Raw genomic sequence first — 27,805 nt, forward strand, 5'->3', positions numbered from 1 at the left:
AATTAAATGCCACAGTAGTCCCTGAAGCAGGTATAGTTTGTAGCACTACTGGAGGTTTCTACTGAAAATAATTCAGAAATCGAGTACGATTTCATCATCTTGGGGTTTATTAGTTCCAAGTCGACTTATTCTCTGTGTTTTTCTCTGCTCATAGAAATTACTCTGTCTTTTCCATTTATCAATCTTCTCTTTCTTTTCTCGTTTGAAAAAGCCGCACTGAAAATTAAGAAAAAAAATATATTTGTTTGGGGAGAAATTAAAAATATATATATATATTTATTTGGGGGAATTAAAAATGTCAAAAATGACTAGTATAATTGTTTTAACCACCACATCTTTTATTTACACGTAGAAAAATGGCGCGCTACGCAAAATCACCTGCATGTATTTCGATCTCTAAAGAGGAGATCTCCCTTCCTACGAAACATTTGGGGACATGTTCAGCTAGTTCTCGTCCGACTATTCTCATATGAAACAGTAGTGAGTAGTCAGCGGGTGGACTAGCTTAACATGTTCGACATCCTTTTCAGTATTGATTTTAAACAATGTTTTTGTTTTTATAATACATGTAGTAGACAGGAAGAACAAACTGGGATCAGTACAACAGGTCTAGGCCTACAAAGAGGACGTCATAATAATCAATCATTACATGTATTTTCACACGTAAAACTCTTGTCACAAAGTATATGATTCCAAAACCTATGAAGCCGTGAACCAGTTCCACTTACCTTCCAGAGGATGACACCGAGAAGGATGAAAACGACCAGTCCACCAATCACACTGCCGATTATCAACCAAAGATTGATCTCAGTCTCTGACGTCACAATCTCAGAAGGATAAACGGTACTTGAAATCTTAAAAAAAATATGTTTTTCATAAATTATGATATAGAATAGGTGTATCCACGTAAAAAAAGTTTTTATTTGGTATAAAATGAATTTGGTCCAAACAATTTGAAAGATATTTTGTAAATTAAACGAAAACATACCGTAAACATATATTTACTTAAAAAAATATTTTTGACTTTTTAGAAGTCGTTTTAGCCAGGCACCCCTGTCCCCTCTATCCCTATTTAGATGTTGGTTATCTAGGCACCCCTGTCCCCTCTATCCCTATTTAGATGTTGTTTATCTAGGCACCTCTGCCTTTCTACTCAATTTAGATGTTGTTTATCTAGGCACTTTTGCCTCTCTATCCACATTTAAATGTCGTTTATCAAGGCACCTCTGTCCCCTCTATCCCCATTTAGATGTTGGTTATCTAGGCACCCCTGTCCCCTCTATCCCCATTTAGATGTCCTTTATCAAGGCACCTCTGCCTTTCTACTCAATTTAGATGTTGTTTATCTTGGCACTTTGACTCTCTATCCTATCAAAAGTTTGGCACCACAAGTGCCCGATTTCGGTCTATTGTACTCGGGATTACGTATAGTGTTAAAAACATAAATATTTTTGTCTTTTTTTAACCTATTAACAGATCTGGCATCTATAACATTTCCAGATGTCAATTTCGTAACCAGACATATAATCTCTTCCTAATTTGTATAATGGTCTTGTGCTGAGAATGGTTTTGAAATAGCTTGTTTTATTTGTTTGTTGGGGTTTAACATCCGAGCAGCATTGAAATAGCAAATATACCCCTATGCGCATGTCCATATGTCTATGTCTCTTTATGGGGAGCTATTTCACTACATTCTGAAATTTCTGTTCAGAAATATAATTTGCATCGAAAAGCTCAGAAAAGAAGAAATATATTTTTCAACAGTTTGTGTTTCAGCAAATATACCTGGGCTGTTGTATTCACTTGAAGTGAATCCGGAAATGCCGACTCAGTTGGTGTAATAGTTGCATTCGTGTAGTATTGAAACTCGGGAATCTACAACATATTGCATTAATTTAAGTAGCAGTCTTTGTAAATATCAGGCAGGAGGTTATTCATGCATGCATGCCAAATCCCAACAAAGTCACTTTCAGTTTTATTTCTTATGCAGGAGAGAAGAAACAGACCACACAATCAGACTTAAGGAGGTTGACCTAGGGTTAGGGATACAACTCTTACAAATGATTGGAATGCTTGTATTCAGCATTTTATATCAATCTCAAGCATCAAAGTAACCTGGATTGATTTCATTCTGTTTCAATCGAAATCTTGATAGGCTTTGATGAAAATGAATATGATACAAACATATGACTGATTTCAAGAGTTATGTCCCTTACTCTACAGGTCTACCTCCTTAATCGTTTAGTTGTACTTTTGAGATAAAAAATATAAGGTTGTAAACAAAATAGGGCTCTTTGCAAGAGTTATTTTTCTTGATTTAGCTGCACTGATTCAGGAGGAAGATTCTTCCAAAATGCAGATCTACATGCAGAATGAACAATAGCTAGTGTTTCATAAAAAATATGGTGTACATGTATGTAAAAGAAAAAAAAACCCGTCTCTTTCTTTCTGCACCACGAATCACCTCTGCAATTAGTAGTGTATAAATTGTATATGCTGTACTTAAATGATGAAATAGAAATATCACGGAAAATTAAAATTACCAATGCTAAATAGATTTGATGATATTTCATACCCATTTAGGATTTTACTAAGCGGGCTTATATATTTCACTCACTTGCTGTAATTGAAAAGCGTGGAAATGACCGTTCGAAATTATTAAAGACCCCCGTTTCCAAGGTGAGGGTATATAATGCTAGAGGTGTTTGTCCTTCCGTCCATACATGTACTTCCTTCCTGCCTTTCTTCCGTTACAGCGGGGGGAATCTTATTCATTACTCCTCCTATACTACTGAATGAAATTAAATGAAACTTTCCCAGAATCTTCATCACATTTTCCCACTGTGCAAAATTCTTCAAACAGGAGGTGAACATCGCTCGAGTTAATAATCGAATCCCATGATATGGCATACATGTACCTATATAAAGCTTCTGCCAAAGTTTCAAATTGTCGTGATAAGTTGTTGTAGAGAAAACTAATCAGTAACAAAAAAAATGCGGAAGGACGGACACCACACTAATTATATACTACCTGTTTCTAAAGCGGGGTATAGTCAATTGAGAAAATAGCGTTTGATTAAAAAAAAAAAAAAAAACACTTACATTTTTTATTCTAATGACCGATTCCGTCAGTCTGACAACAATCTCCATCTCCGTTTGTTGGTTTACCTCCAGGGTGAATATACGACATTCTATAATCACACATTTAGGATCCAGCATACTTGAACATACCTATAAATTCACAAAATATACCCAGGTAGATATCAGAAACAGCTCTGCTCTAAAGGAGTTAAGGCCCAAGTTTAAGGCATATACCTTACAAATCATTGATACGTTGTGCCAGTCATTTTACATATGTCCCACGTAAGCATCATTCTAGCTCAAATAAATGCTTAACAGGCTTAATGAAATTGAATATGAAACAAACATATTAATGATTTGACAAGTTATTCCTTACCCTAAGTCTACCTCCTTACATACATGTACACATGCACGCTACACTTATGGCCCCATAATTTTGTGTTGGTGTCGTATTTATAATTCATTTCCACCAATTTAAATTTTTCGTCCGAGATTTTTTCATTACAAAACAGAAAGTCTGCACAATTGTACTTATGGAAAAAGGTAGTATTAATTCCAGAAGTTAGGTACTATCAATGACAAAAGCCCTAGATTAACAACAAAATTTCCTTTTCGCAAATTGTATGTCAGTAAACAATGCTATCGAGTAAACAGCTCTTTTATCTACTTACAGCTTGTGACTGAGAAGTTATTCCACTGCTTTGAACCTCCATTTGTGAGGGTCCACCAACATGTACTCCAGGTACTAACTTAATTGAACAGTTCGATCTGGTATCTCTTGAAATAACCTTAAAATATATTGCCATTCGTAATATTATTTGTGACATACATGTATGCATAAAACTAAGTGATATATCAAGTAACCTCTCCCTCGTTTTTATGATTATCAATTCACCATGACTTACCCCTAACGCAGGTTTTACGGTTCTAACGCCGCTTTTTCTAACGCCGGTGTTTTTTTTTTAATTTTCAGTCATTTTCCGAAAAAAATCAGTGGGTAGCCTAAATAAATTACTATGATTTTGACAATTTAGATAATATATATAGAGATATGAGCATTCGGTACTACAACGGTCAAGATAAAAGCAGTTGCTTGTATTCAGTGGTAAATGTGTACCGTTTTCTCAATCATTTGTGAAAAGCAAATATAATCAAAGCGAATTTTGTCTTTTTTTATAGCTTTTTCACATTAAAACGGTCTGTCGTCACCCTAAAAGGCATACATGTACCAACACCCCTTTTGTTATCACTTAGTCTGCAGAGTTCTCAAATTTCCCATATTGCTATATTTTCATACAGCCTTGCTGGCCGAGTGGTCTAGTGTGCTGGAATTTGTGCAGGCGGTGTTTCTATATATGTCACAGCGGTACGAATTCGAGCCCCGCGGAGGGAACGACCAAAAATTTGAATCGCAAATTTGACTGTTCTAACATCGTTGTGAATTTTTCAGAACTTTCTGTACGTTTACATTATCTCCCTGTATGGAGCAGTGTAGCAAATAGAGTCGTCACATTCTGAGATGTATATATAGTACAAAACTACGCCTAAAAAGTCTCAAAAAACGCAGATTTAAGAGAAAATCCAACTTGAAATGAATTGCCACCACGACAATTGTCAACCTCTCATCTTTTGCTCTATCTGAAACTAAAACCAGGATTTTATCTAAAGGTTTGAATTTCTGTCCTACTCCTAACAATGTAGACGAAGTTCAACTTGAAGATGACCTATACAAATTTGCTAGATTCTTCAGGCTCAAAGAACATTTTGCCAACAAACATGAAGACCAGGACATGGACCCTGACAGTTCTGACTCCGACCATGAAGAAAATGATCTACACACTCGAAAATTACAAAAAAGAAAAATCCATGGGCTCCTGAATCGAATACATGTGGCACGCTACAAAAAGGTCATTGACGAAATAAAATCAGATGTCAAACATTTATCCAACAACTACATTCCATCTTTCTTCAGTATCACGCCCGATGAGAAAAAAAGCAATACAGTCGTTGAAAAACCGTGACGATAGAGTTATAAAACCAGCAGACAAATGCAGTGCCATAGTAGTTATGGATAACTACATCTCAGAAGCAATGCGTCAACTTTCGGATGAAAGATTTTATAAAAAGCTATCCAGGGACACTACTAAATCTTTTAGTGAAAAAATCACTTCAGATCTGAACAAAATGATCAAGGACGGCAGCATTACTGAAGAACAGTTAGAATACTTAAAACCAGGGTATCCAAGACCCGGACGTTTTTACCTTCTGCCTAAAATTCACAAAAAGATATCTCTGGACGGCCCATAGTTTCTGCTAATAGTCACCCAACCGAAAAAAATTTTGAATTTGTTGATTACCATCTCCGACCCCTTGTTAAAAAGTTCCCGTCATACTTAAAAGACATCACGGACTATATGAGGAAAATGGAATCAATGAATCCTTTACATGTACCTCCCGCAACACTTCTGCTCTCCCTTGATGTCATTTCACTCTATACTAATATCCCACACGATGACGGTATAAAAGCCTGCAGAGAAGCCTGGGAATCACGAGATACTTTGGACCCCCTACTGACTGCCTAGTAAATTTACTCACCTTAGTTTTGAAGTGTAACAATGTCACTTTCAACGACAAACACTACCTCAAAATCAATGGTACAGCTATGGGAACCAAAATGGCTCCTTCGTATGCTAACATCTTCATGGGTAAATTTCAATATCTTTATCGAAACCCCTCTCCTGGTTTCGATTCATCGATGATGTTGACATGAAAGTTAGACAATTTTATCACATATGCCAACAATGTTCATACATCAATCAAATTCACCCATGAAATTTCTGACACTAAAATCACATTTTTGGATACCACTACGTTTGTTAAAGACGGGGAAATGTCAATGCATCTTCACAGCAAACCAACCGATAGTTTACCAATACTTATCTCTCAATTGTTGTCATCCAAAACATTGTACTAAAAGTATACCATACAGCCAGGCACTTCGAATTCGGCACATTTGCTCCTGTGATGATACCACCAACAAACGTCTAGATGAACTCTGTGGTCTTTTGTTATCGCGTGGCTGTAAATCAACGGATATAGATAGGGGATTTGAACGAGATAACAACATCCTCGAGTACAAACCTAAGAAAAACAACAAAAGGCTTCCTTTTGTGCTTACATACCATCCAGCCTTCCAGCCTTTGGGAAACTCTCGCAGCTACTGCATTCAAATTGGGAAGACATTCAAAAACATACTAAGCTCTCCAAGCTCTTTCCTGGGGCCCGGTCCTGGCATTCCCTAGACCTAGGAGCCTAAGAGAAGCCCTAGTAAGAGTAGAGATTTCATCTCAGCCCGAACAAACTACAACGGGCCAGTGTCGACCATGTGGAGATAAAAGATGTAAGAACTGTACCCAGATACTGCACACCAAAACGTTTAAAAGCTACTGCACTGGACAGGAATTTGCCATTTTTTCCGACGTGACTTGCAAAACCGAAAATACCATATATCTTCTCCAGTGCCGATGTGGTATGCAGTACGTTGGCGAAACAGAACAACCTTTCAACAGGCGTATGAATGGTCATCGCAGTGACTACAAATGCAAACCATACCTCCCTCTAAGTCGCCATATTAGATCCGCCGGACACACCCAGGAGGATCTCCACAACATTGTTTTTACGATCATAGAACATAATAAAACTGGTCAAAATGTATAAGAGTGTCTCGGGAATGCTTTTGGATGAAGAAATTACAAACAACTTCTCCAGATGGAATAAACGAGAAATAATAATCCATTTTTAGGTTTAAGGCTGGTACAGCACTACATGTTATACATCAATACGCCGTACTACTATATTTTGATTTTTTTAAGTTGTTTTCCACAGTTAATTTTTTTTTAATTTTGATAAAAAGACCCCCTTTGTTATTTTCATTCAGGCTCCTTATCATTTGCTTATGTGTGCCTTTGATAAAGGTACAATCACCCACAGCGTACGTGATTCAGTTTCTGAATCTGTTTTGATCTTGAACTTTATGAGTTTTATTCTGAAGAAGGATATCAGTTATCAGAAATATTCGATGTTAATTTTACCATCTTCTGGTGATGTTTAACATATTTAGACGTTTATTTAATATATTGTTATGTTTCACATCGTTTTTAATGATCCATCACCCCGTAAGAGTGATTGATGACTATTATTTAGACGATTATATATATAATGTGCGTTTTGTCCATTAAAGATTTACAAGCATCGCTCTAACAAGAATAATTGTGAAAAAATGAGGTTTCGTTTATTATTTTATTTTTTAATTTATTATTTTTTGTAACCAGAATTTATGGATGTGTAAAACCGGACCTTTCACTCACAAATATCCTCATACGAAACTATTGGAACAGAAATAATTTGTATTATAAAAGGCATATGAAATATTTAATAAATGCGTTTTTGTTACAAAATAATAAGGTACAAGATAAAATAACGAATGATCACGAAACCACTGCAGTTGTAAGAGCATTGCTTGTAAGTCTTCATTGGGCAAAATGCACACCATTCACGGTTATTTTTTTTATTTGTTTTTTTTTTTTGTTAAAATGTTTCTAATTTATTTATGGTACCTAATTTTGCTTTCAAAATGATACTGTTACAACTGTCATTGCAAGAATGCAAAACCGTCAACCCAGCGTGAAATCAATATTCCGTTTTTTTGCAAAAATGAGAGAATGTATGGGAAATTTGAGAATTCTGCACACTAAATGCTGACATAAGGAATGCCCGATATGCATTTAAGGATCACGACAAACCGTTTTGATGAGAAAAAGCTAAGAATGATACAAAATTTTGCTTACATTTGCTTTTCAGGAATGATAGAGAAAACGGTACACTTATGCCTCTGAATAAAAGCAACTGCTTTTAGCTTGATCATTGTAGCACCAAATGCTCATATTTCTATATAAATTAACAAAATTGTCACTCATATCAGAGAAATTTCCTTAGGCTATCCACTTATTTTCTCAGGAAATGACCATAAATTAACAAACACCGGTGTTTAAAAAACCATGAATCCGGCGTTGGAACCGTAAAACATGCGTTGTGCGTTAGACAAGGTGAATTTAATTTTTCAAAATTTGTGCGAAGAATAAATTCAGGTCCAAAGTATAGTTCGCAAAGTAACACACACATCACTGAAATATAGTCTATGCCACAAGAATGCAAATATCATACAAACGCAAAACGTACAATTATAATTGCTTATTTGGTATGCATTCATTCCGATCAATATTGCTTCATGCCACTCTTTCATCAATAATTTACCTGGTACGCATTCATTCCAACCAGTACGGCTGCATTATCAAGAACGGCTGGTAGAGATAATTGAATTTTAGCAGCAAATAATGGACTTGGTCCTTTGTTAATGACAGTATAAATGTGGGAGAATCGGAGGGTGGTATCTTCCATGGCAGATACAACTGCTTGTTCTGGTCTGGTTACACTAGAAAAAACGTACCAATCTATATGATGACCATAGCAAAATACCTAGGTTTAAACTAGCTTTTAATAAATAGTTGAGAAGGGGTAAAAACATGAAAAGCAAATACTAATTTGTTCATGAATTCGAACTTCATCGGCAATGTAAGTGTGAAAAAGAAATTCAAAATCTGAAAGTTCCATGTTGAATTCCACTGTGTGTAAGATATGCTTACAAGTGTCTGTGGTATGAATGTGCCTGAAACTTTACATTATCAACCAGATTGCTACTTTGGAAAGATCCAATTCATAATATTAACTGAAAAAGATATCAAAGATCTTGACGACTAATTTGTGTAAGAATCTTTTACTAGACAACGAAAAATTTACATGTTGGTCATTACTGCTGGATTAAGTCAACGATTTTAGGAAGAATTAAAGAAAAGTCCTTACCCTGAAATGTCAACATCAGCAGAATACTGAACATTCTGAGTTATAATTCTTGCATTGTCTGCAGTATTGGCATCAATTCCACCAGATGAACCAATCACAGAGAGTGTAACATACGACAACAAGTCATTGTAACTTGTTGTTTGATTGGACAAAACATCAGCAGTAACCCTGTACCGGAGACGAACTGACGCTGTTTGTTGTTGGTAGAAAGCATTGGGGAGGTCACAGCGAGCCACAGTAGTGTTGACGTTTTCAATCTGGGTCTGGCATGTGACGGCCACGGATAAAAGATCGAAAAGTACTGTGTAGCCCAGATAATTGGCATTCTTTGTGGTTATTCTGGCTATAAACTGACCCCCAAAGGCTGGTTCACCAAGGTTTCTAACACTGACGGTAAAACTGTAGTCGACTGTCTGTCCATACAGGATGGGCTTATTTTCTTTTGATAGCGATATGACGAGATCAGGATTGCAAACTCCTACACAGTCCGTCTGGAAGCTTGCCTAAATAATAATATATCAATTACTATAACATACACATTGTATAAAACATTTTGTTTGAATTACCTAAGAAAAGTTTGATGTAAATCTCACCTGTTATATGGAGTATATTTTTTTTCAAACATTTTGCGAATTTGAATTAACTAAAAACCGTTAAAGAAGGAAGCACCATAAACAAGAGGCGCATTCTTATAATGTGATTCTGAAATGTGAAATCAATCCGACGGAATTACATCCGTCCGCTATAAAACATACAAAAATATGCAACGATAAGTAGTTACCCCTCCTGACAGAGTCGTTGGCAGGTCAATGTTGTGGTTAGGTGCAAGAGTACTACCGGAAGACTGCTGAGATACCCAGAATTCTCCGCGGAAATTCAATGCTGTTGTTATCTGGCTGAAGAATTCTCTAGATTGTGTCTAAAAGATTCAAAAGATAAAAATACACGATCATGATAATTAAAAAAAACTTTTACATGTTACATGATTTGCGCATGTTCGCATTTGAACCTCTTTAAATTACAAAGAAAGGTCTTTTCAAGGGGAAACCCTGATACAAAAGTATCATAAATTATGTTGATGTAGGAAGGGTTGTCCTCTTCTTGGTTACATTGTACGTACCAAAACTCTTGCATATTCATCATTACACGTGTTTTGGCTTCTAGAGATAGTGATGGGAGAACTGGTAAACATTGTCCCAAGGCTCGTCGAAGTATTATAGAAAGCTACACGACTGGCTTTTCCTGTGTCTTTCATCAGAACATCTGCCTCCAGTCGGTATCTAACCTCTGAAACATAAGAGTACAAAATTATAATATGATTTTACCCTTTGTCTATGAAGGAAAGAATTTTTTGTATTCAAATTACATGATAACTTAATTGACAATATTTGAATGCACCTTTGTGATGTTATATCGCTGATGTTTGCGAAATTTCCTATAATACATGATGTTTAATTTGCAATATTCGAACTGGCTGTAAAACAATATTTATATCTAATTTAGGATGATCAATTCTGACCATGAGATTGCACAAAACTTTAATAACCATGTCCATATGAAGGACTAGAAAGTACGTGCTCTCTTTACATGTACTTCCTTCTGTATAGGGCTTGGTAGTCTCTTTTTTTATTTAATTTTGATCCAGAATTTTAATATTAAATGCATTCAATAACGAAGACCGACTTTATAATTTAGCTTGCTCCTTCCCTTAACATCGGATACAATACGATGCATCCTTTTTTTTATTTTTAATAAAAATTTCTTACCAGACTTATTGAGGTACGCGTCTTATTTATCAATATAGTTTACGTTGTAGTCTTTGCTTATTAAATAATCCCTTTCTGTGATTCAGAAAAAGAGAGTGGTTTAAAGGGACCCACTCTCAAGAATTCACAGTCACGCATGACGAGACCTATAAGCCTTATTCAAATGCTTTTGTGGTCTCCTTTCGTTTTACCTTGGATTTATAATTTTTTAAATTGAACTTACAGAGTAATGCAAAATGAAATATGACACTATCGACTTCAATTGGTATGGACATATAGCGAAGTAGACACTAACGGTCACTAAACGTAATTTGAAGTGTACTTACGAGTGGTTGAGGGAATTGCGGTTCCGGTAAAACTAAAACATATCCTGACAGTTACGCACGGGAAATCGTTCTCCGGTGTGGCACACGCTAAACCATTGGAAGACAGTGGAATGGTACTAGGGATCATGGTTGTCGTCGCTATGGTGTTAATAACAGAACCACTTCTAAACAGAAATGTAGAGTCGGACTGGAATGCACCTACGGCGAAATCTGAAATGAATTTAAGCTACTGTCTTTATCGTATCAATTTAACTTTATTCATCCCAAATTTTTACATTAAATATACGGACATCCCTGTTAATAAAAAAAAACATATGTTTTAAAATATCACAGCTTGATTTTTAAATGAACAGTTAAAATACTGTATCCATTAAAGTCATCACAAGATGTACATTTCAGTCAACCAACAGCGTGAATTATGAATCGTGGTTTGTAGGTAATGAAACGCAATTCTGATTAGGCAAGAAAAAATAACATGTCTGTTTCTTTTTACCCTACTTGTAAACCTATTTCCCCCTACCCCAAACACTTCATGGCCGTTTTTTCTCAAGCACTGTTTAAGTCCAGATTGTTGCCCATTAACTTAATGTCAAATGTTTTTTAAAATAAAATAATTTTCCTACGTACCTATACATATTTGTTTTTCTGGTAGCAGAAAATAAGATTATTATTATTTTTGGTTTTGTTCGCCCAAAAAGCTCGATTCATAAAACGATGAAAAATAAAACAACATGTAATGTACTGCATGGCGGAAAAGATATCGTGTAACCAATTTCCAAATGACGTCACTTCCTATACTCACCATTATATTGGTTATTATCTACGTCCATTGGAAGTGTGATGGAAGTTCCAAACGATTTAATACCAGCAAATAGAACTTTGGCAGAAATACGCTGGGAATAAACAGAATTCATCTGTCCTGACTTTCCGTTGAAGATGTAAACGGCTCCCGCTCCATCGTCCTCATTTGGTGCGCCTATTGCTATATCTAGAAAACAAAAGTAAACGATTTTAAAGAACTTTGCAACGTAGTGCATACAAATTTAAAATAGACGATGATTCATCTGCCACTTCCTTTTGTGATGTCTGATTTCCACCCGGTGAAAAATAAAACAGGTGAAACAAAACAAAAAAAGAAAAAAATCCGTCGACGAGGAGAAAAACATTGTAAATACACTTAATTGAATATTTTAAACATTCGACGCGATTCGAGTATTCGTAGAATATGGTCGGTAGACTGACGTAAGTGGTTATTGTATTGAAAAAAAAAACTTGCACCGCGTCCACCATCCTTATGAAACGTGTTGGTACGACGTTTATTGAAAGAAAGATAGCAGTACATCTGAAGGGAAAAACATCGTTTACGAAGTGATTGGCCTACGGATTTTCGAAATTCTTTGAGATATAAATGTAGAGTAACCAAGTTTTGATTTAGGGTTACTGATCGAGATTCAAAGTACTTAAATCAATATATTACCATCAAATCCATCTTTGCTGATATCTCCGATGTTAACAATAGCTGTCCCAAATCTTCCGCCTGCTTGGTTCAATCCATATAAGTTCTGTGCGGCTGAGTTAACATACTGCGACTGCGTGTATATTAATAAAAAACTTAAGTATTTTAGCATTTTAGTACAAATTTATTAGTAGTAAAAAACTGTCTGATAGTACATGTACATGCAAATGCTATCGTGGTATTTTTGCTTTAAATCAAGACATTATTACGTATGAATCCTAGATCTTAAGTAGGTATACCTACATTTGTAGTATGGTAAGGGACATAACTTTTGAAATCAGTGATACATGTATGTTTGCTTCATATTCAATTTCACCAAAGCATTTCAAGCTTTAATTTGAAGCAGAATGAATCAATCAAATTTATTTGATGCTTACATGAGATTGATATAAAGAGCCTGAATATAAACATTCCAATGATTTGTAAGAGTTGTGTCCTTCACCCTAGGTCTACTTCCTTAAGTACGTGACGGCAATGTTATGATTCATGACCCATACTTTGGTTCAATGACCGTATAACGGGAAATGTTTGCTGTGTTTGGAAAATCGCAAAAACAAAACTAACAAATTTAACTAAAATTAACAATTAAAGTTACTTTTTCTATAAAATTTCAATTTTACTAAATCTGAAAACGCGAAAAATAAAGACCGCAAACATTTGATTATTATAAGGTAAATCTCGATATTTTTGCATCCGCGAAAATTTAATTTACCCGTCATACGGCATGTTTCAACTATAATTGCTTGTCAAAGTGACATTGCACAAGAGGGTATACTACATACAGCTCAGGTCGAAATGAGCTTAAAATATAATGTTTATTGTTCTCTGTACATGTACGTCGAAAACTTTATAGTTTGAGTTCTATAGTTTGTTTTGTACCTATCCTCTTTGGCTTTATTACATCCGAGAAACTTACTCGATAGTGATTAAATAAAAAGAATGTGAAGTGAAACTGTTGAGGGTGAGAAAACAACTAACTTATGTAATCATTTATATAGCATACCGATAGTAAAAGTATACGATTGGTGTTTCCGTAATCTGAAACTGTTAGGTGGCGCTGTCATTGATGGTGGATGTCCCCCTCCCCCGATGATATTCACTTGGCAAGTAGTTGTCTGATTTGAATTACCGGTATGAAATTATCATATATTTTTGTTATCATATTTCACGTTTAAAAACCCCTAAAACACTTAACAATCATTCCTTGTTATTTTCATGCTATAACTTCTTGCCACTGAAGTCGGCTTTGTATTTCTGACGTGTTTGTTTCTAATACAACATGCCCATGAGGGGTTAATCCTTTAAACACGCACACAATATACCACAAGTTATAAATTCATTTATGAATGGTATTTCATATTTTATAGTTTTAAGAGAGTGAAAATACAGTTTTGGACTTACATTTCCTGTGCCGTAGTAAACAAATACTGTACCCTCGTCGTAAGAAACTACTTCCTGTAGTGGCGCGCCCACTAAAATGTCGTCACGACCATCATTGTTAACATCTGCAACGCAGATTGCCATTCCAAATCCGGAACCTATCTGAAATATCGAGCACATAGAATACTGTACAGAATTATTCTTGAGCACAAGCGCATATTTTAGGAAACAAACCATTTGATTTTATTTTATCAAATTGTGTGTCCTGGATTTTTTTCAGTATATTTTCGGACCTGAAATATCATTTTCTACATAATTCCTCAAACGATAATCGTTAATATGTGTAATAATGTTTCAAGTAGTTAGCACGTGACTTCAGTCCATAAATATATACATTGTTGTATGTTATATTGAAGTACATACTTTTGTACCGGTAAACTGTTTGCGTAGAACTAGACTGCTGCCCCCACCAGTTGCACATAGTATGAGAAACTAAAAACAATAATAATATTTTGGTTAGTGTCATTAAAGAAAAAGTTTTAAATATCACGGTGATTAACATATTATGATTTCAATATATATATCTAATATTTAATGCAATAAACTCTTAATTGTGTTAGGTTGATATACACTTCCGCAAGGTAGGGTTTAGGTAGCACAAAGAATTTCCCTCGGGGAAATGTTTGGTGAGGATGCTCCACGCATGTCCATTGACTACATTTGTATAACGAGCAATTAGTTTTAGAGAATTAAAAAGCTGTTTTAATTTCCAATCGAAAATGTTATCATTTACATCAAGAGATGGTGAGCTATTTTGATCCAACGATGCTCATAAGACATTGACACAGCAGCATAAATTGCCATTACCCCAATAATCGACGTTGTGTACATGTAAGTCTCATCCAACCAAATCGCTTGTCAAATTAGCCTTATCCATTTAGACTGGTCCAGAAAAAAGCCTGATCTACTCAGACCGATGTTGAATGAGCCGGATCCACTCGTTATCCTAACCTCGATGATTACACATGTAATTAGTCTGATCCAATCCTAACCAAAGATGAATAAGGAATTAGCATGATCAACTCCTACACCTAAAGTTGATGGTGAATTAGCCTAATGCACTCGTACACCTAAGATGGTAGTGAATAGCCTGATCCAATTCTACACCTAAGGCGGGTGGTGACTTAGCCTGATACACTCACATAGCGAGGGCGAGTGGTGAAATCACCTGATCCACTCGTACACCTGATGCGGTTGGTGAAATCGCCTGATCCACTCGTACACCCAAGGCTGGTGATGAACTCGTTTGATCCACTCGAACACCCAAAGCGGGTGGAAAAATAACCTGATCCACTCGTACATGTGTACACCCAATGCTGGTGGTGAATTTGCCTGATACGCAAGTAGTGTGCGAGTGGTGAGGTAACCTGACTAATTCAAGGTATACTTACAGATCCTTTGTGACCAGTCACGTCTGCGTAGTGAGGTACTCCAGCAACAACTAAAGGTACTGAACAACCGTTGGCCGGACCAAATCTCCCTATTCCCACGGCTAAGCCTATAATTAAAGCAAAATACTGAAAATGAAGACATGTACACGCTGGCCAAGATTTCTTTAAGAATTGGCAATAATAAAAATTTTGTCTATTAAAAAATAACATCAATTTTCCATGTGCATACTGTTTATTGCGCGAAGTGCAGTAAACAAAATATGCACGTGGAAAATTTATGTTTTTTTTTCAATAGACAAAGTTTTTATAATAGCCAATTCTTTTAAATTAATTGTAAAACATATTTTTATCTTAAAAACATGAGAAAAGTAGCTCTGAATTTAACTGAATAGGGGCGTGTCAATATTTTTTTATCCATTGATCATGAGATATAACAAAATTATTTTAACCAATCATATTACAGTATTTATCTCAAATTAATTTATTCGCGTATGTACTAGAAATTATTGCGAAAATGTGAAGGGTATAACTAGACAACAATCAAAACAGAACAATTATATCAATTCGGAAAAAGAGAGCAGGCTAAAGAGAGCATGTGCAGACTAGCCTAATACAGACAGTGGGACTTTAACAAATGGTTCTTGTCAGAGCAACAAATAGAATGTTGACCTACAAAAATGTAGTAATTGTAATAATCAACAATTGATTACCAGAGTCCAGTTGTTTAGAAAACTTGAATTTGTTTGTACTAGTCTTATTTAGTAGATAACACTTGTCCAGCGGATATTTTTTTTTTGAAAAATCGCGGGTCCAGACGGTTCAAATTTTCAAAAAATAAAATAAGACTACATTGCTCTGAGAAATAGAATGGTATGAGGCACATGGGTGTTCCTTTACATTACGTACATATTAAGGAGGTAGACCTAGTGTAAGGGATATCACTCTTGAAATCAGTGACATGTTTTTATCATATTCAATTTCACCAAAGCCTTTCAAGTTTTTCTTTGAATCAGCATGAAATCAGTCCATGTTACTTTGATACTTACACGAGATTGATGTGAAAAGGTGAATACAAACTTTCTAATGATTTTTTAGAGGTGTGTCCCTTACCCTAGGTCTACGCCCTTAAATAACTTGACAAACTCTGTTTTTGATATTTGTTACATTATAAAATAAATATGTGTTAGTAAAAGGCTAATCTTGCGCACACAGAGTGCAGAAAGACAGTACATACATTACACTATAAATTATAGTGAAATTGTGCAATAATCATGATGAAAACATATTTAAAGAGGTAGACCTTTGGTAAGGGAAATAAATCTTGAAATCAATCAGTATTATGTTTGTATCATATTAAATTTCATCAAAGTCTATCAAGCTTCCATTTGAGACAGAATAAAATCAGTTACTTTGATGCTTACATGAGATTGATGTAAAATGCTAAATTCAAACGTTTCAATGATTTGTAAGAGTTGTGTCCCTTACCCTAGGTCTACCTCCTTCATCTTTCGTCTCGGTGTGGCTTTCATATTTTACCTTACAAGACAAAAGGAACTCTGTGACTTTTTTCCCTGAACACCCCGCCTTACCCATGCTCCCAGTTTTTGTAACGATTTGTCATATGTCATACTTCTGTGTATGCCATTTTTTGTCTCCATTTGTTCCCGTATACTGAGTTGTAAGATTTTGATCCGCCTTCTCTTGTGCCTGCAATTGGTACGTCCGTTCGTGTATCAATTTGGTGGAAATCTCTAATATGTACATCCATTTTGCGTGAATCCAGTTTCTGTTAAGACCAACTGAGAGTCCACGTGCGTAACTTACCCATGTTAGCTCCCTCTTCAAAGTTGTTATAGATATCATTGTTGGTGTTAGCACTATATGTGGTAGCAAAACCACTGTTACGTGAAGCATCGTAAAACACGAATCCTCCTGAAGCAAAATATAATGGACATTTTTTAAATTACAGATATAATGATGAAAAGTTTATTTTTAACGGATGTTTGAATATTAGTCTTGTTTTATCTATACTGTTTAAGCAATTAGTCACAAACGCTAATATTTATCTTCAGGAATCGGAAACACTGGGGCATAACAGTCGTCTAGTACTCCATTAGCAACAGGCGATGAGGCATCCCTACGTTTTTATTATGAGTTTAGTCAGAATCTGCCCAATTTCTTTTGCACTTTGAAGTGACTTTTCTGCAACTAAGTTATAAAAATTGTAAACACAGAAAGAATGTGAAACAAATATAATAGTAACATCATGCATGCATTTTACATGTAATCTATTTGTACATAAACACATTCTCGTTGTATCTACAATTCCTATGAATTAAGCAAATTATCGTGATAAACTGTATAAAATTGTCACCTTTTGAATCCCACATGCCTGGTGCACCAATTAAAACTTGATCTGTTACCTGAAAGATAAATTATTAACCAATTAGCTTAACAACAGAGACAAAAAGCATTTGCAGAAAAATATAAGGCAGGTACAGATCCAGACTCTTTGAAAAGGAGGGGTACCAGCCAGGGTTCCTAAAAAAAATGAGGGTGCTAGGACATTATTTTCCATTTTTGTCGATTTTACACATGAAAATGACATTTTCTTCCGGAAAAAAGGAAAGGTGTCATCCGCCTGCTCCCTCCTCCTGGATCCGCCACTGCAAAGGGTTTGGAAGTAAAAATAAACATTAACAAGTACAGTTTTAAATAAAAGAAAGCCGATGCAATAAAATTTTGATCTTTTTACTAATAATGTTGTACATTTCATTCATGAAATAACACAGGCCACGCAATTTCAATTTTCGATACAGTTTTTTTTCGTACGCCACTAAGTTATCAGTATTTGGCCAATCGGGAAACAGAATTGCGAACAGGTGACTTGCCTTTCCATAAAAGAGATCAGGTGACTTGCGTTTCCATAGAAAAACGTCTTTAAGGTCAAAGGGTAAAATGCGAGACTATACCGACTGCGTAGGAAAAATAGCGTAAAATGAATATGTACAATACAAAGAACAAAAACGACTAAACTTTGTCCCTATTGGCCCTAACGGGATTAATACCCCCGCAGGCCGTTGATCCCTGTACATATGGGAACTAACGTGGATACACAGTTCATATTGACAAAAATTGTATGGGGGATAGACTAAGCACTTTTGACACACAGTTTTGCTGCTATTTTTAAAACATTCAATCCCAAACCGAAATCAGTACTATATTATTTTGTTGACAACACAATAATAGTTTACATAAATTCCAAACAATGTGCACATCTAACGCTCTATTGAGTTTCATTACAATCCTGCCAGTCGTTGAGGAGGAGTTGCGGACAACGCATGATACCATGTTTTGCTGAAAACTTCCACCAGTCGTCATTTCAACAATTTTTACCCAAACACAAATTTTTGACAGTATCTCAATGTTGTAATGTTACATCCCACGACACAAAGTATCATAACAATGCTGCAAGGTAGAACAGACAGACAGACGGAATAAAAATAATACGCATCCAAATTTCTTTCGCTGGGATATGAAAATAAAACCGACAAACCCTCGACACCTAAATGGCAAACAAACCTGTCCGGTCGTTTTGATAATCCTGGTATTTTTAGATGCAGATTATATATCGCTTTGTACAGTTATCATTTTTATTCCTTAAGTTTAATTTACGTTTATAAAATCTCGTACAATTATAAATGTATCCCCGCAGTTGAATTTACTTAGATCAAACATTGTACAGGTAGCATTATTTTATTCCCCAAGCAGAATTTACTTTTATTAAAATCTTGTTCAATTATCACTTTTATTCCATAGATTTATTTTGAAGACATTAAAGCACACGTGTTGTTAAGTGTTTGTCTGTCAAGAACATATTTAAAGACGTACAAATGTATGATATTAGTTAAAACTACATGTACGTACTTCAACAATTAACTAGTATGTGCGGTTTGTCTATATTTAATAGTCATGATGTTTGTTTTCTACTTTGGACGTCTTTCACAATTGATCTGTTAAGTGTCAGTGTCTGAGAGAACCAGGCATCGAGTGAAACATGGTATGAAAAAACAAACATCATTCTGAAAGTTGACTTTAGTTTTTGCAGCATCAGGATAAAAGAAAAAAAAAGACAAGACTTTCTGTATCATTATTAATAAACTGAGATTGAAATGTACTGATAATGAACTGTTCAAGGGCAAATAACTATGTCAAAAACCTCTTGTTTCTAACATTCTATTAAATTTTTTTAGAGCAAATCCAGAGTTGCAGATTAAACAATGGTCTTTTTTAATAGAGAAATCATCCTTGAGTGAAATTATATCGTCAATTCTGTGGGTATTTGTCATGCATCTTTCTGAGTTTTCCCATTTTGCCCGATTCTTACAAACACTTACGCTATTAATTGAAATTATTATAACATATCTATATACCTACCGATGTCGGTATAGCGACAGTACCGATTAAGGACATTGCGTAACTGTAACCATTCGTATGATAGTACCGATTATAATTGAATACTTTTGTAGATATAACTGTGTTCAGATCGCTAGTTATCTCATGGCACCGTCCTACTGGTTTCTCCAGGTTGAATGCATCGTTCAAGTTCTTCCATTGCTGGGCACATGCCTTCAAACAGACGTATGATATAATTACTAAACTCAACTATCTTTGAGAAGCAACCATGCATAATCAAGACAAATTCAGATTGGAACAGGATTGGTATCATTTATAACAATCAAGGTAAATTTGGTGCTTTGAGATTACAAGGCGAATTATAAATTTATGAATGGGAAATACTGCTTACGCAAATGAGCGTGCACATAATTCCTTTCTCCGAAACAGTGGAGGAATTTACGGACCAATGACACCTGAATTTATGTTTAAAACAAAATTCAAAATTATCATGTAAGATACGCGGCATTGAAGCAAAGAATAATCAAGGGAACCAAGGTTATAAGAGTAATACTGTAAACAATGACAAAAAGTTATGTAATTTTTAAGTAACCCCACCTAATAGAATATTTCGATCAAGGAAACCGACATTCAATCAAATGTAGTTTGTATTTTCTAGAAACTCCACCCTAGTGACTGATATTGTTATTGGAATGATATGATTTGTCGACAACCATGATTGATTAACTTAACATAGTACAAATCACCGTTAAAAACAAACAAGTTATAATTTATTGCTATAATGTAATATCAAGTTCAAGATCAAATTCAAAATTTTCAACAAATAACTTATGACTTATTGCTGAGGTTGAAGATCAAATTCTAAATTTTTCAATAAATAATTATGAATGAAGCATATTTTTGGTGATTTTGCGTTGCCTTAATCTAATTTTATCGCTTTCGGATGTTTGTCCACAAACTCCAAGTTGTCTGCAATATGACACTTGGTTAGAATTGAATGATTTCGCTGTCGATGTCGGTCATTTACTGTTTCTATGTGTCGTTATTTGAATTTTTAGTTTATTTTTAAGGAGTGTCATCGTTCTGTTACCCCTGAATTTTATTACTTATGTTGTCAGGGCTTTTCGGCGCTTACTTGACGATGTGTTTAAAATTATTGAAGACATTTTGGTGATCTCTGTTAGTATTTTCTATTATTATGAGGGTTATACGTTGATCCATTTGTTTTTTTACCATATCTGTTCCTGTTTTATTGGTGTATTTTTTTTTTACTCTGGTAGAAAATAATAATAAGAACAATAATATGAAACAGGCGTAACAGGAAAATGTCCCTTTTCATGATCCTTCTCTTTGTTACATGTATCATATTTTACAAACTCCTTGCTATTAACAGCCTGTAAACTAGTGTAGAAATATGTAGTAAATAAGAAGGAAGTTATATGTCTGCGGTGTGCGAGTTTGAAGTTTTTTAAACTAAATAAATTGCCTATGCTACACATCCTTAATATGAACCATTCCACAATGCTTAATTCGTTTATGTACTCATTCAACGATATCTATAAAAGATAAGAAAATTTAAGATGCAGTGGCCGATCCAGAGATGGAGACGGCAGACAGCCCCCTTTTTAGTGGAAAATTTGTCATTTACGTGTAAAACTAACAAAAATGGCAAATAATGATCAAACACCCCTTTTTCTGAGGAACCTCGGCTGGCACCCTTCCTTCTCAAAGTATCTGGATCCGTCCCTGAAATGACTTACAACTATCTTGTTAGTCGTGCGTACAATACTTCCTCCCAGGAACTGGTTATCTTCTTCATATCCCTGTTGGTTATTCTGTCTCGTATTCTCTGAAAACCAATCAAAATTCGTTACGTAAGGAAAGAGACACAACCATTACAAATCACCGGAACGTTTGTATTCAGATTGATGATTGATTGTTGGGGTTTAACGCCCGAGCAGCAATATTTTATTCAGATTTTATTTTACATCATTCTCATGTAAGCATCAAAGTAACTTGGATTGATTTCATTCTGTTTCAAATGAAAGTTTGACAAGCTTTGGTGAACATGAATGTGATTCAAACATACCACTGATTTTAATACTTATGCCCTTTACCCTAGGTCTACCTCCTTTAATGCGTTTCAAGACTCGTTTCACCTACAATTAGCTTGACTGTTTTTAAATGTTACCATGTAACTGAACATTAAAAACCCCCCCCCCCCCCCAAAAAAAAAAAAAAAAAAAAAAAAAAAAGAAATTGCATGCATTAAGCGTCCGTCCCTGTAAAGAATCAGGCAGTAGGTGAAACATGGTATGAAAAAAAAACTTCATTTTGATAATGTAATTTGGCTATTTGTACAATCAGAATCAAGGAAAATTAAAAGCACTGTTTTGTCCAATATTAAGAAATCTTCCGACTGGAAAGTTTGTTTACAATTGGGAAAACATATCATTCGGTTTTCCTTTGGAAAACAAATTTCTTATTTTGATGAATTCCTATTATTAGTTTTCCTTAACATTTAAAGATTATTTTTACATTCATCACAAAAAAAATATTTTACTTGTTTTAATTATCCAATCTAACTGCGCATAGATGGTGTATACTATATAATGTTATCTCTGAAAATTTGGATGTATGTATGTCTGTCTGTCTGTCTGTCTGTATTTGTATATGTATGTATATCTGTATGTATGTATGTTTGTTTGTATGTATGTTTTGCAGGATTATTTTGGATTGTAGAATTTTAAGTTTTTAATGGAGTCCGAGTTGCTCATTTGCTTTCGTAACTTTGTATGTATGATTTTAGTAACTTTATGTTCTTTGTTGTGTTTGTCTATTTTCCATGTCTGGTCTTTGTCCCTGGATTACATTAGTTTGATTACCACTATAACCTTGGTTCCCTTGATTATTCTATAAGAAGTTACCTCATGTTACATTTACATGCAACTTTCTCTTTTATTTTATATGGTTAGTTATTAACCAACTACCCAAATACGTTATAATATGTCTAAAACTGACCAGTTGATATGAATTCAAACCGGGCATCTATACGGGGCCAATATGAAAAAAGAGGGCCAATATGGATTAAACCAGGGTCAATATGGATCAAACCAGGGCAAACTTCCGGTCATTTGACACTGCCATTTTGAATTAGAAATTATCACTTCATTATCCTACTGGGTTATTTATGCATATGTACCTAAACATGTAATTAAGCAAACAATTAAAAAAACTTAGAATAAGGTAAGGAAACTTTATTTTGATTTGGCATATCATTCAAATACAATCACAAGCTCTAAAGAGCTTCAGACCAAATATAAAAACATACATTATGTGACATAAACCAGGATGTGCACATAGAAAACAAAACAAAAAGGAATCCAACATAACTATGATATGCAAACCAAAAATTTATTACAGCTGGCAACCCTATTGTAATGCCTAAACAAAAGAACAGAATATAATTCCAATTGCACAATTGTGTATCTAAAATGTTCTTTCAGAATTGTGTTATTTCAGGAACTTTGATCATCAGGTCTGAAAGCTGCAGAAACACAAAAATTTCTTCCGTTTTATACAAAAAGGATATTTAAGACTGAATAATGCAAATAAACCTTCATGTTCTTGACAAAACACGAAAACAACTGTTCTCCAATCATCTAGTTGAGTTGGTTAATAAAATTGTCAATAAATATGAAAATTCATATTGACCCTGTTATAGGTTTTGGTCAATCATATTGGCCTCGACAGGCGTATTGGCCCTCGGCGATGCCTCGAGACCAATACGACCGCCTCGACTAAAATGACAGACCTCAAACCTATAAGTGGGCCAATATGAAATTACATATTTATTAACATATATTGTAGAATTTTTATATACCATTTGTTCTAATTGTAAATGCCTGACAAGTCTTGGAGCTTTGTAGCAACTGACATCGGTATACATTTCCTGGTCTCGTTAAAAACGAGGCTCCTGCCATGTTATCTCGAGGTGCCCCAACTATCAGCCTGAAAATACGGCCAAATTATAAACATATTAATTATAATTATTTCAATTTTATTTCATTAATTTAATTTGCAGTTATCTGTCACCATCTAATAGATTATGGATATCAAAGCTTAGAAAGCAGACCTAAGGTAAGGGACATAACTCTTACAAATCATTGGAACGTGTAAGTAAAGCATTTTACATCAATCTCATCGAAGCATCAAAGTAGCTTGGATTTGTTTCATACTATTTCAAATGAAAGCTTGATAGGCTTTGATGAAATTGAATATGATGCAACCTTATTAGTGATTTCAAGAGCTATGTCCATCCCTAAACAGGTCTACCTCCTTAAGTTTACGGAGTATTTACTGTTTGTTACAAGGTTATTAGATTTCATCATGCATTTGCATTTGTTAGTTATAATTTTATATTCACTGATATGTGTTGTAATACTTCCTACTTCGATTTGTGTTTTTTTTTCTCGTGTTATTGTATTTGACAGGAAAAAAATCGCATTATATGTTTTTAATTGCACAAAACATATGGGAATCGATATGTAGGGTCGATATGAAAATATGTTGTTTTTTTTTTTCATATAAAACATATGAGAAAATATTTTGCTTCTGGATTTTTCAACACTATACTTTCTTACATACTGTTAACATACTAACTTTCGCGGTGTGCAAATTTTCGCAATTTTCGCGGTGGACAGAAAACTGCGGAAAATGATACCCGCGAAATTGAAGTTGAACATTATTTAACGCTATTTTTTATTTTTTTTTAGAAACCGCGAAAACTGATATGTTCACTTGACAGAATCCACGAAGATCAATACATTTATAGTATGTTGTCTTAAAGAAAAAGCATATAATATGATTTTGATTAATATGATTTCATGAGTTTATTCATTATTCCTAAACACATATTTGTTCATATTTATCTCATGTGTGTCCAAAACATATGGTAAACATATCATAATTGTACTTACCATGATCCCTGAGCATTTGTATGTAGAGTTGAAGCATAACCGAATTGAGATCCGCTCACTCCGCCGGTGTATCTATCTACCAACACCGTATCCACGTTGAATCCACTAATACATTGTAATAAAACAGAACAAGACACAAAATATACAATCACAACCGTGAAAACCATAACGTCTATATCAATATTTCACAGAAATATCACAATCTATTAAATTTCATATTTTAAAAGAACCGTTTCATGTTTGTTAAGTACATTTATATCCCAAATAATATGAAAACAAGTATACCAAATGTTGTCAGTGATTTTTTTTAACTAATTGTAAAACTGAAATATTCTATAAATCCGAACTTGGTAATATTCAAAATAGGATATAAATTTGTAGTATTAAGGATGTGAGATTATGCGGGATTAGTAAATACATGTTCACCATATACTTAAATGTAGTCATATAAGACACGGATATATATATATGTGTGTGTGTGTGTGTGTGTGTGTGTGTGTGTGGATTATCATCGCTATGAAACATGAACATAAGTAAATTTCTGTTTTTTATTATTGTTGTAACAGCACCAAGCCAGTAATAATATTAGTTTAATTAAAAGGCTTACATGGGTTACTTTGAACCTACTTTTAAGAATAAAAAAGATACATATTGGCAGTAGTTTTCTGATTTTATTAGCATACTGATGACAATCTTGCTGAGATACCATTTCGAACATTGACACTGTTATTGCAGTGAAGCTTGACCGAATCAGTGTTTTTTTTTGTGACATCCAATGACCTTAACCCCACACACAACTCTGATTGACTTAAATTCATGTCATAAAAAAATCAACAACAAAAACAGACAAACAAAAAACACAATCCTAAAAAATAACAAAAAACAAAAACAAAAAAAAGAGAAAAAAAAACAAAACAAGACAAAACAAAACAAAACAAAACAAAAGACAAATCAAAAACAAAACAAAAACAGAAATGTTCCAGGCGATTGCGATACTGCCTTTCTATTAATAACGTACCTATAAATTTGATGGGCCTTTTTGATTGGTGCAACTCGATGACGACCAAGTAGACTTTCGTATTACAAAAGTTTTAATTGTTTACAGTAGCTTTTGTTTAAAAAAAAACACGTACTTGTCGTAACCCGTTGTTACATTGGGAAAGAAATTTACATCTCTGTTCTGTAAAGTAACGTCATGGTTGTTCATTGAAGTGTGTGAGTTTTCTTTAAACGTTTTTGATGAAGATACAAAATATTCTTACAGCGTATTCAGAGGGGCGGACATACCAATTGAAGAACGGGAGGCGCATTAACTGACCAAAGGCTACATGTAGAGGACACCGTCACACTACAGTAATTTACTTTAAATTTCAGTCGTTTTTTTCCGAAAGGGCGATGGTACGTGCCTGCATGCCAGCAGACATGGATCAGCATTTTGTATCACAGGTTTTCTTACTCATTCCGAACTATTCGGCCTTAAATCTAGAATCGTTAAGAGTTGTAACTTATCAGAAAGAAAGAGTAATCAAGGGAACCTTGATTCAAGTAGAAATCAAAGAATATAATCCAAGGAATAAAGACCTGACAGCGAAAACAGACACACACAAAATACATGAAATACTAGTAAACAAAATAAGACGTACAGAGAAACAAAAGCATATGAGTCACTCGGACTCCACTCAAGATTGGGAGCATGCACCAGGCGCATCGGTGGGGTTAGCGTCCTCTGCTTTTCTGGAAACATCCATCGAGATGCTCATAAATTGTCATATCCGGGTATACTAAAGAGGAAAGGAAAACTAAGACACGGTAAACACAGCGGTTGGATACAGCGTAACGATGACCTTAAAACTTCTAATCAGACTCCCGAACTGTGCTCTTAAGGTTTTATTTGAAATTCGTTTTTATTACTGTTATGAGGACTCTGTCCTCCATTAAATGTTTATCTCAATATTAAAGCAGGTAGGTTTATGGTTATTCCATCGGAAGTGCACAGATAGAAAACACATGTAGAACACATGTGTATGGTGTTAAAGGGGTATATTATGATCTTGTATGAAGCTACAAATGACGGTTCTATGGCTCCTATCTGCAACATTAATAATGTAAAATTATGCAAATCGTATACGAATTTAAAATACTGAAATTACGAGTGCAAGAGGTTGCTAACAATATTAGCGACTTAAAAAGAGAAATTGGGATTCAGTAGATGTCATAGCCATTTCTTTTGAAGGAATTTATTCTCACAATTGGCGCATCGTAAAAAAAGTTTTTTCTTAGGGTTTTAGTTTGTCACAAAAATCAATAATTATCATTATAATAAATCATTTTGTGTCGAGGTATGATTTTTAATTTTATTGAACTACAAAATTTACAGAAGGCATCGTCTACGAAGAGTAAATATCGACAACTGTCGAGAGTAGAAATGCTACAGTTGAGATCAGTTCTAACCTCTCACAAAACTGTCATAGAACTGTCAGAGGAACAGTTCTATGACAGATTTAGAACAGTTCAAGAGCCAGTTCTTCTGACAGTTCTAGCAGTAGCGCCGGATCTACTTGTGGAACAGTTCTCGTAGAGACCACACTGCTAGAACTGTCACAAAAGCTGGCACTAGAACTACTTCTAATACACTTTTACAACTGTCCTAGAGCACTAATCTTATCTGTATTTACAAACAAATCCTTGGTGACAGTGATATATTTTGTATAAATGAAAAAAAGGTATAAAAAAAAATTTAATTTTGCAACAGCTTTCTGCGGGGTTGCTTAGTTCACAATTAGTGAGAAAATATAGGTTACCACCAATTTTAGACCATTTGTCATGAAATGCTAACATATGCACCATATTCTTACTCAGTTATTTTCAACATTTCAAACTCTTCCAGTTTCTTCATGTGTTTGTAACTTTTATATTCACTTGGTTTCATAGTGTGTCAAACTCTTACTCTAATTATTATACAAATCTTAGA

At 34.6% G+C, this 27,805-nt stretch overlaps 1 protein-coding gene across 1 annotated transcript; it reads right to left on the reverse strand.

The window, feature by feature from the left end:
- LOC148602865 (integrin alpha-4-like) lies at positions 1-27,763 on the reverse strand. The gene is made up of 22 exons (XM_088553339.1): positions 27,690-27,763; positions 24,835-24,939; positions 23,739-23,866; positions 21,616-21,704; positions 19,877-20,068; positions 17,814-17,862; positions 17,264-17,371; positions 15,440-15,546; positions 14,412-14,480; positions 14,010-14,150; positions 12,570-12,681; positions 11,895-12,080; positions 11,093-11,302; positions 10,121-10,287; positions 9,782-9,919; positions 9,001-9,503; positions 8,395-8,572; positions 3,753-3,869; positions 3,103-3,231; positions 1,786-1,875; positions 729-854; positions 1-216 (listed from the first exon to the last, which is right to left on the reverse strand). The coding sequence occupies exons 1-22, from the start codon at positions 27,761-27,763 to the stop codon at positions 73-75; spliced, it is 3,162 nt and encodes a 1,053-aa protein (XP_088409465.1). The 3' UTR covers positions 1-72.
- Positions 27,764-27,805: the final 42 nt, after the last annotated feature.

This window comes from Perna viridis, chromosome 11 (assembly GCF_037379345.1).
Source record: "Perna viridis isolate PV_CMFRI_1.1 ecotype Kerala chromosome 11, ASM3737934v1, whole genome shotgun sequence".
Classification (NCBI taxonomy): domain Eukaryota; kingdom Metazoa; phylum Mollusca; class Bivalvia; order Mytilida; family Mytilidae; genus Perna; species Perna viridis.

Coding starts and splice junctions, on each gene's coding strand:
- LOC148602865 (XM_088553339.1), bottom strand. CDS start 27,763: ATGAAACCAAGTGAATATAAAAGTTACAAACACATGAAGAAACTGGAA. Junction 11,303..11,894: donor AGATAATAACCAATATAATG/GTGAGTATAGGA, acceptor AATTCATTTCAG/ATTTCGCCGTAGGTGCATTC. Junction 1,876..3,102: donor CGGTCATTAGAATAAAAAAT/GTAAGTGTTTTT, acceptor AATATGTTGTAG/ATTCCCGAGTTTCAATACTA.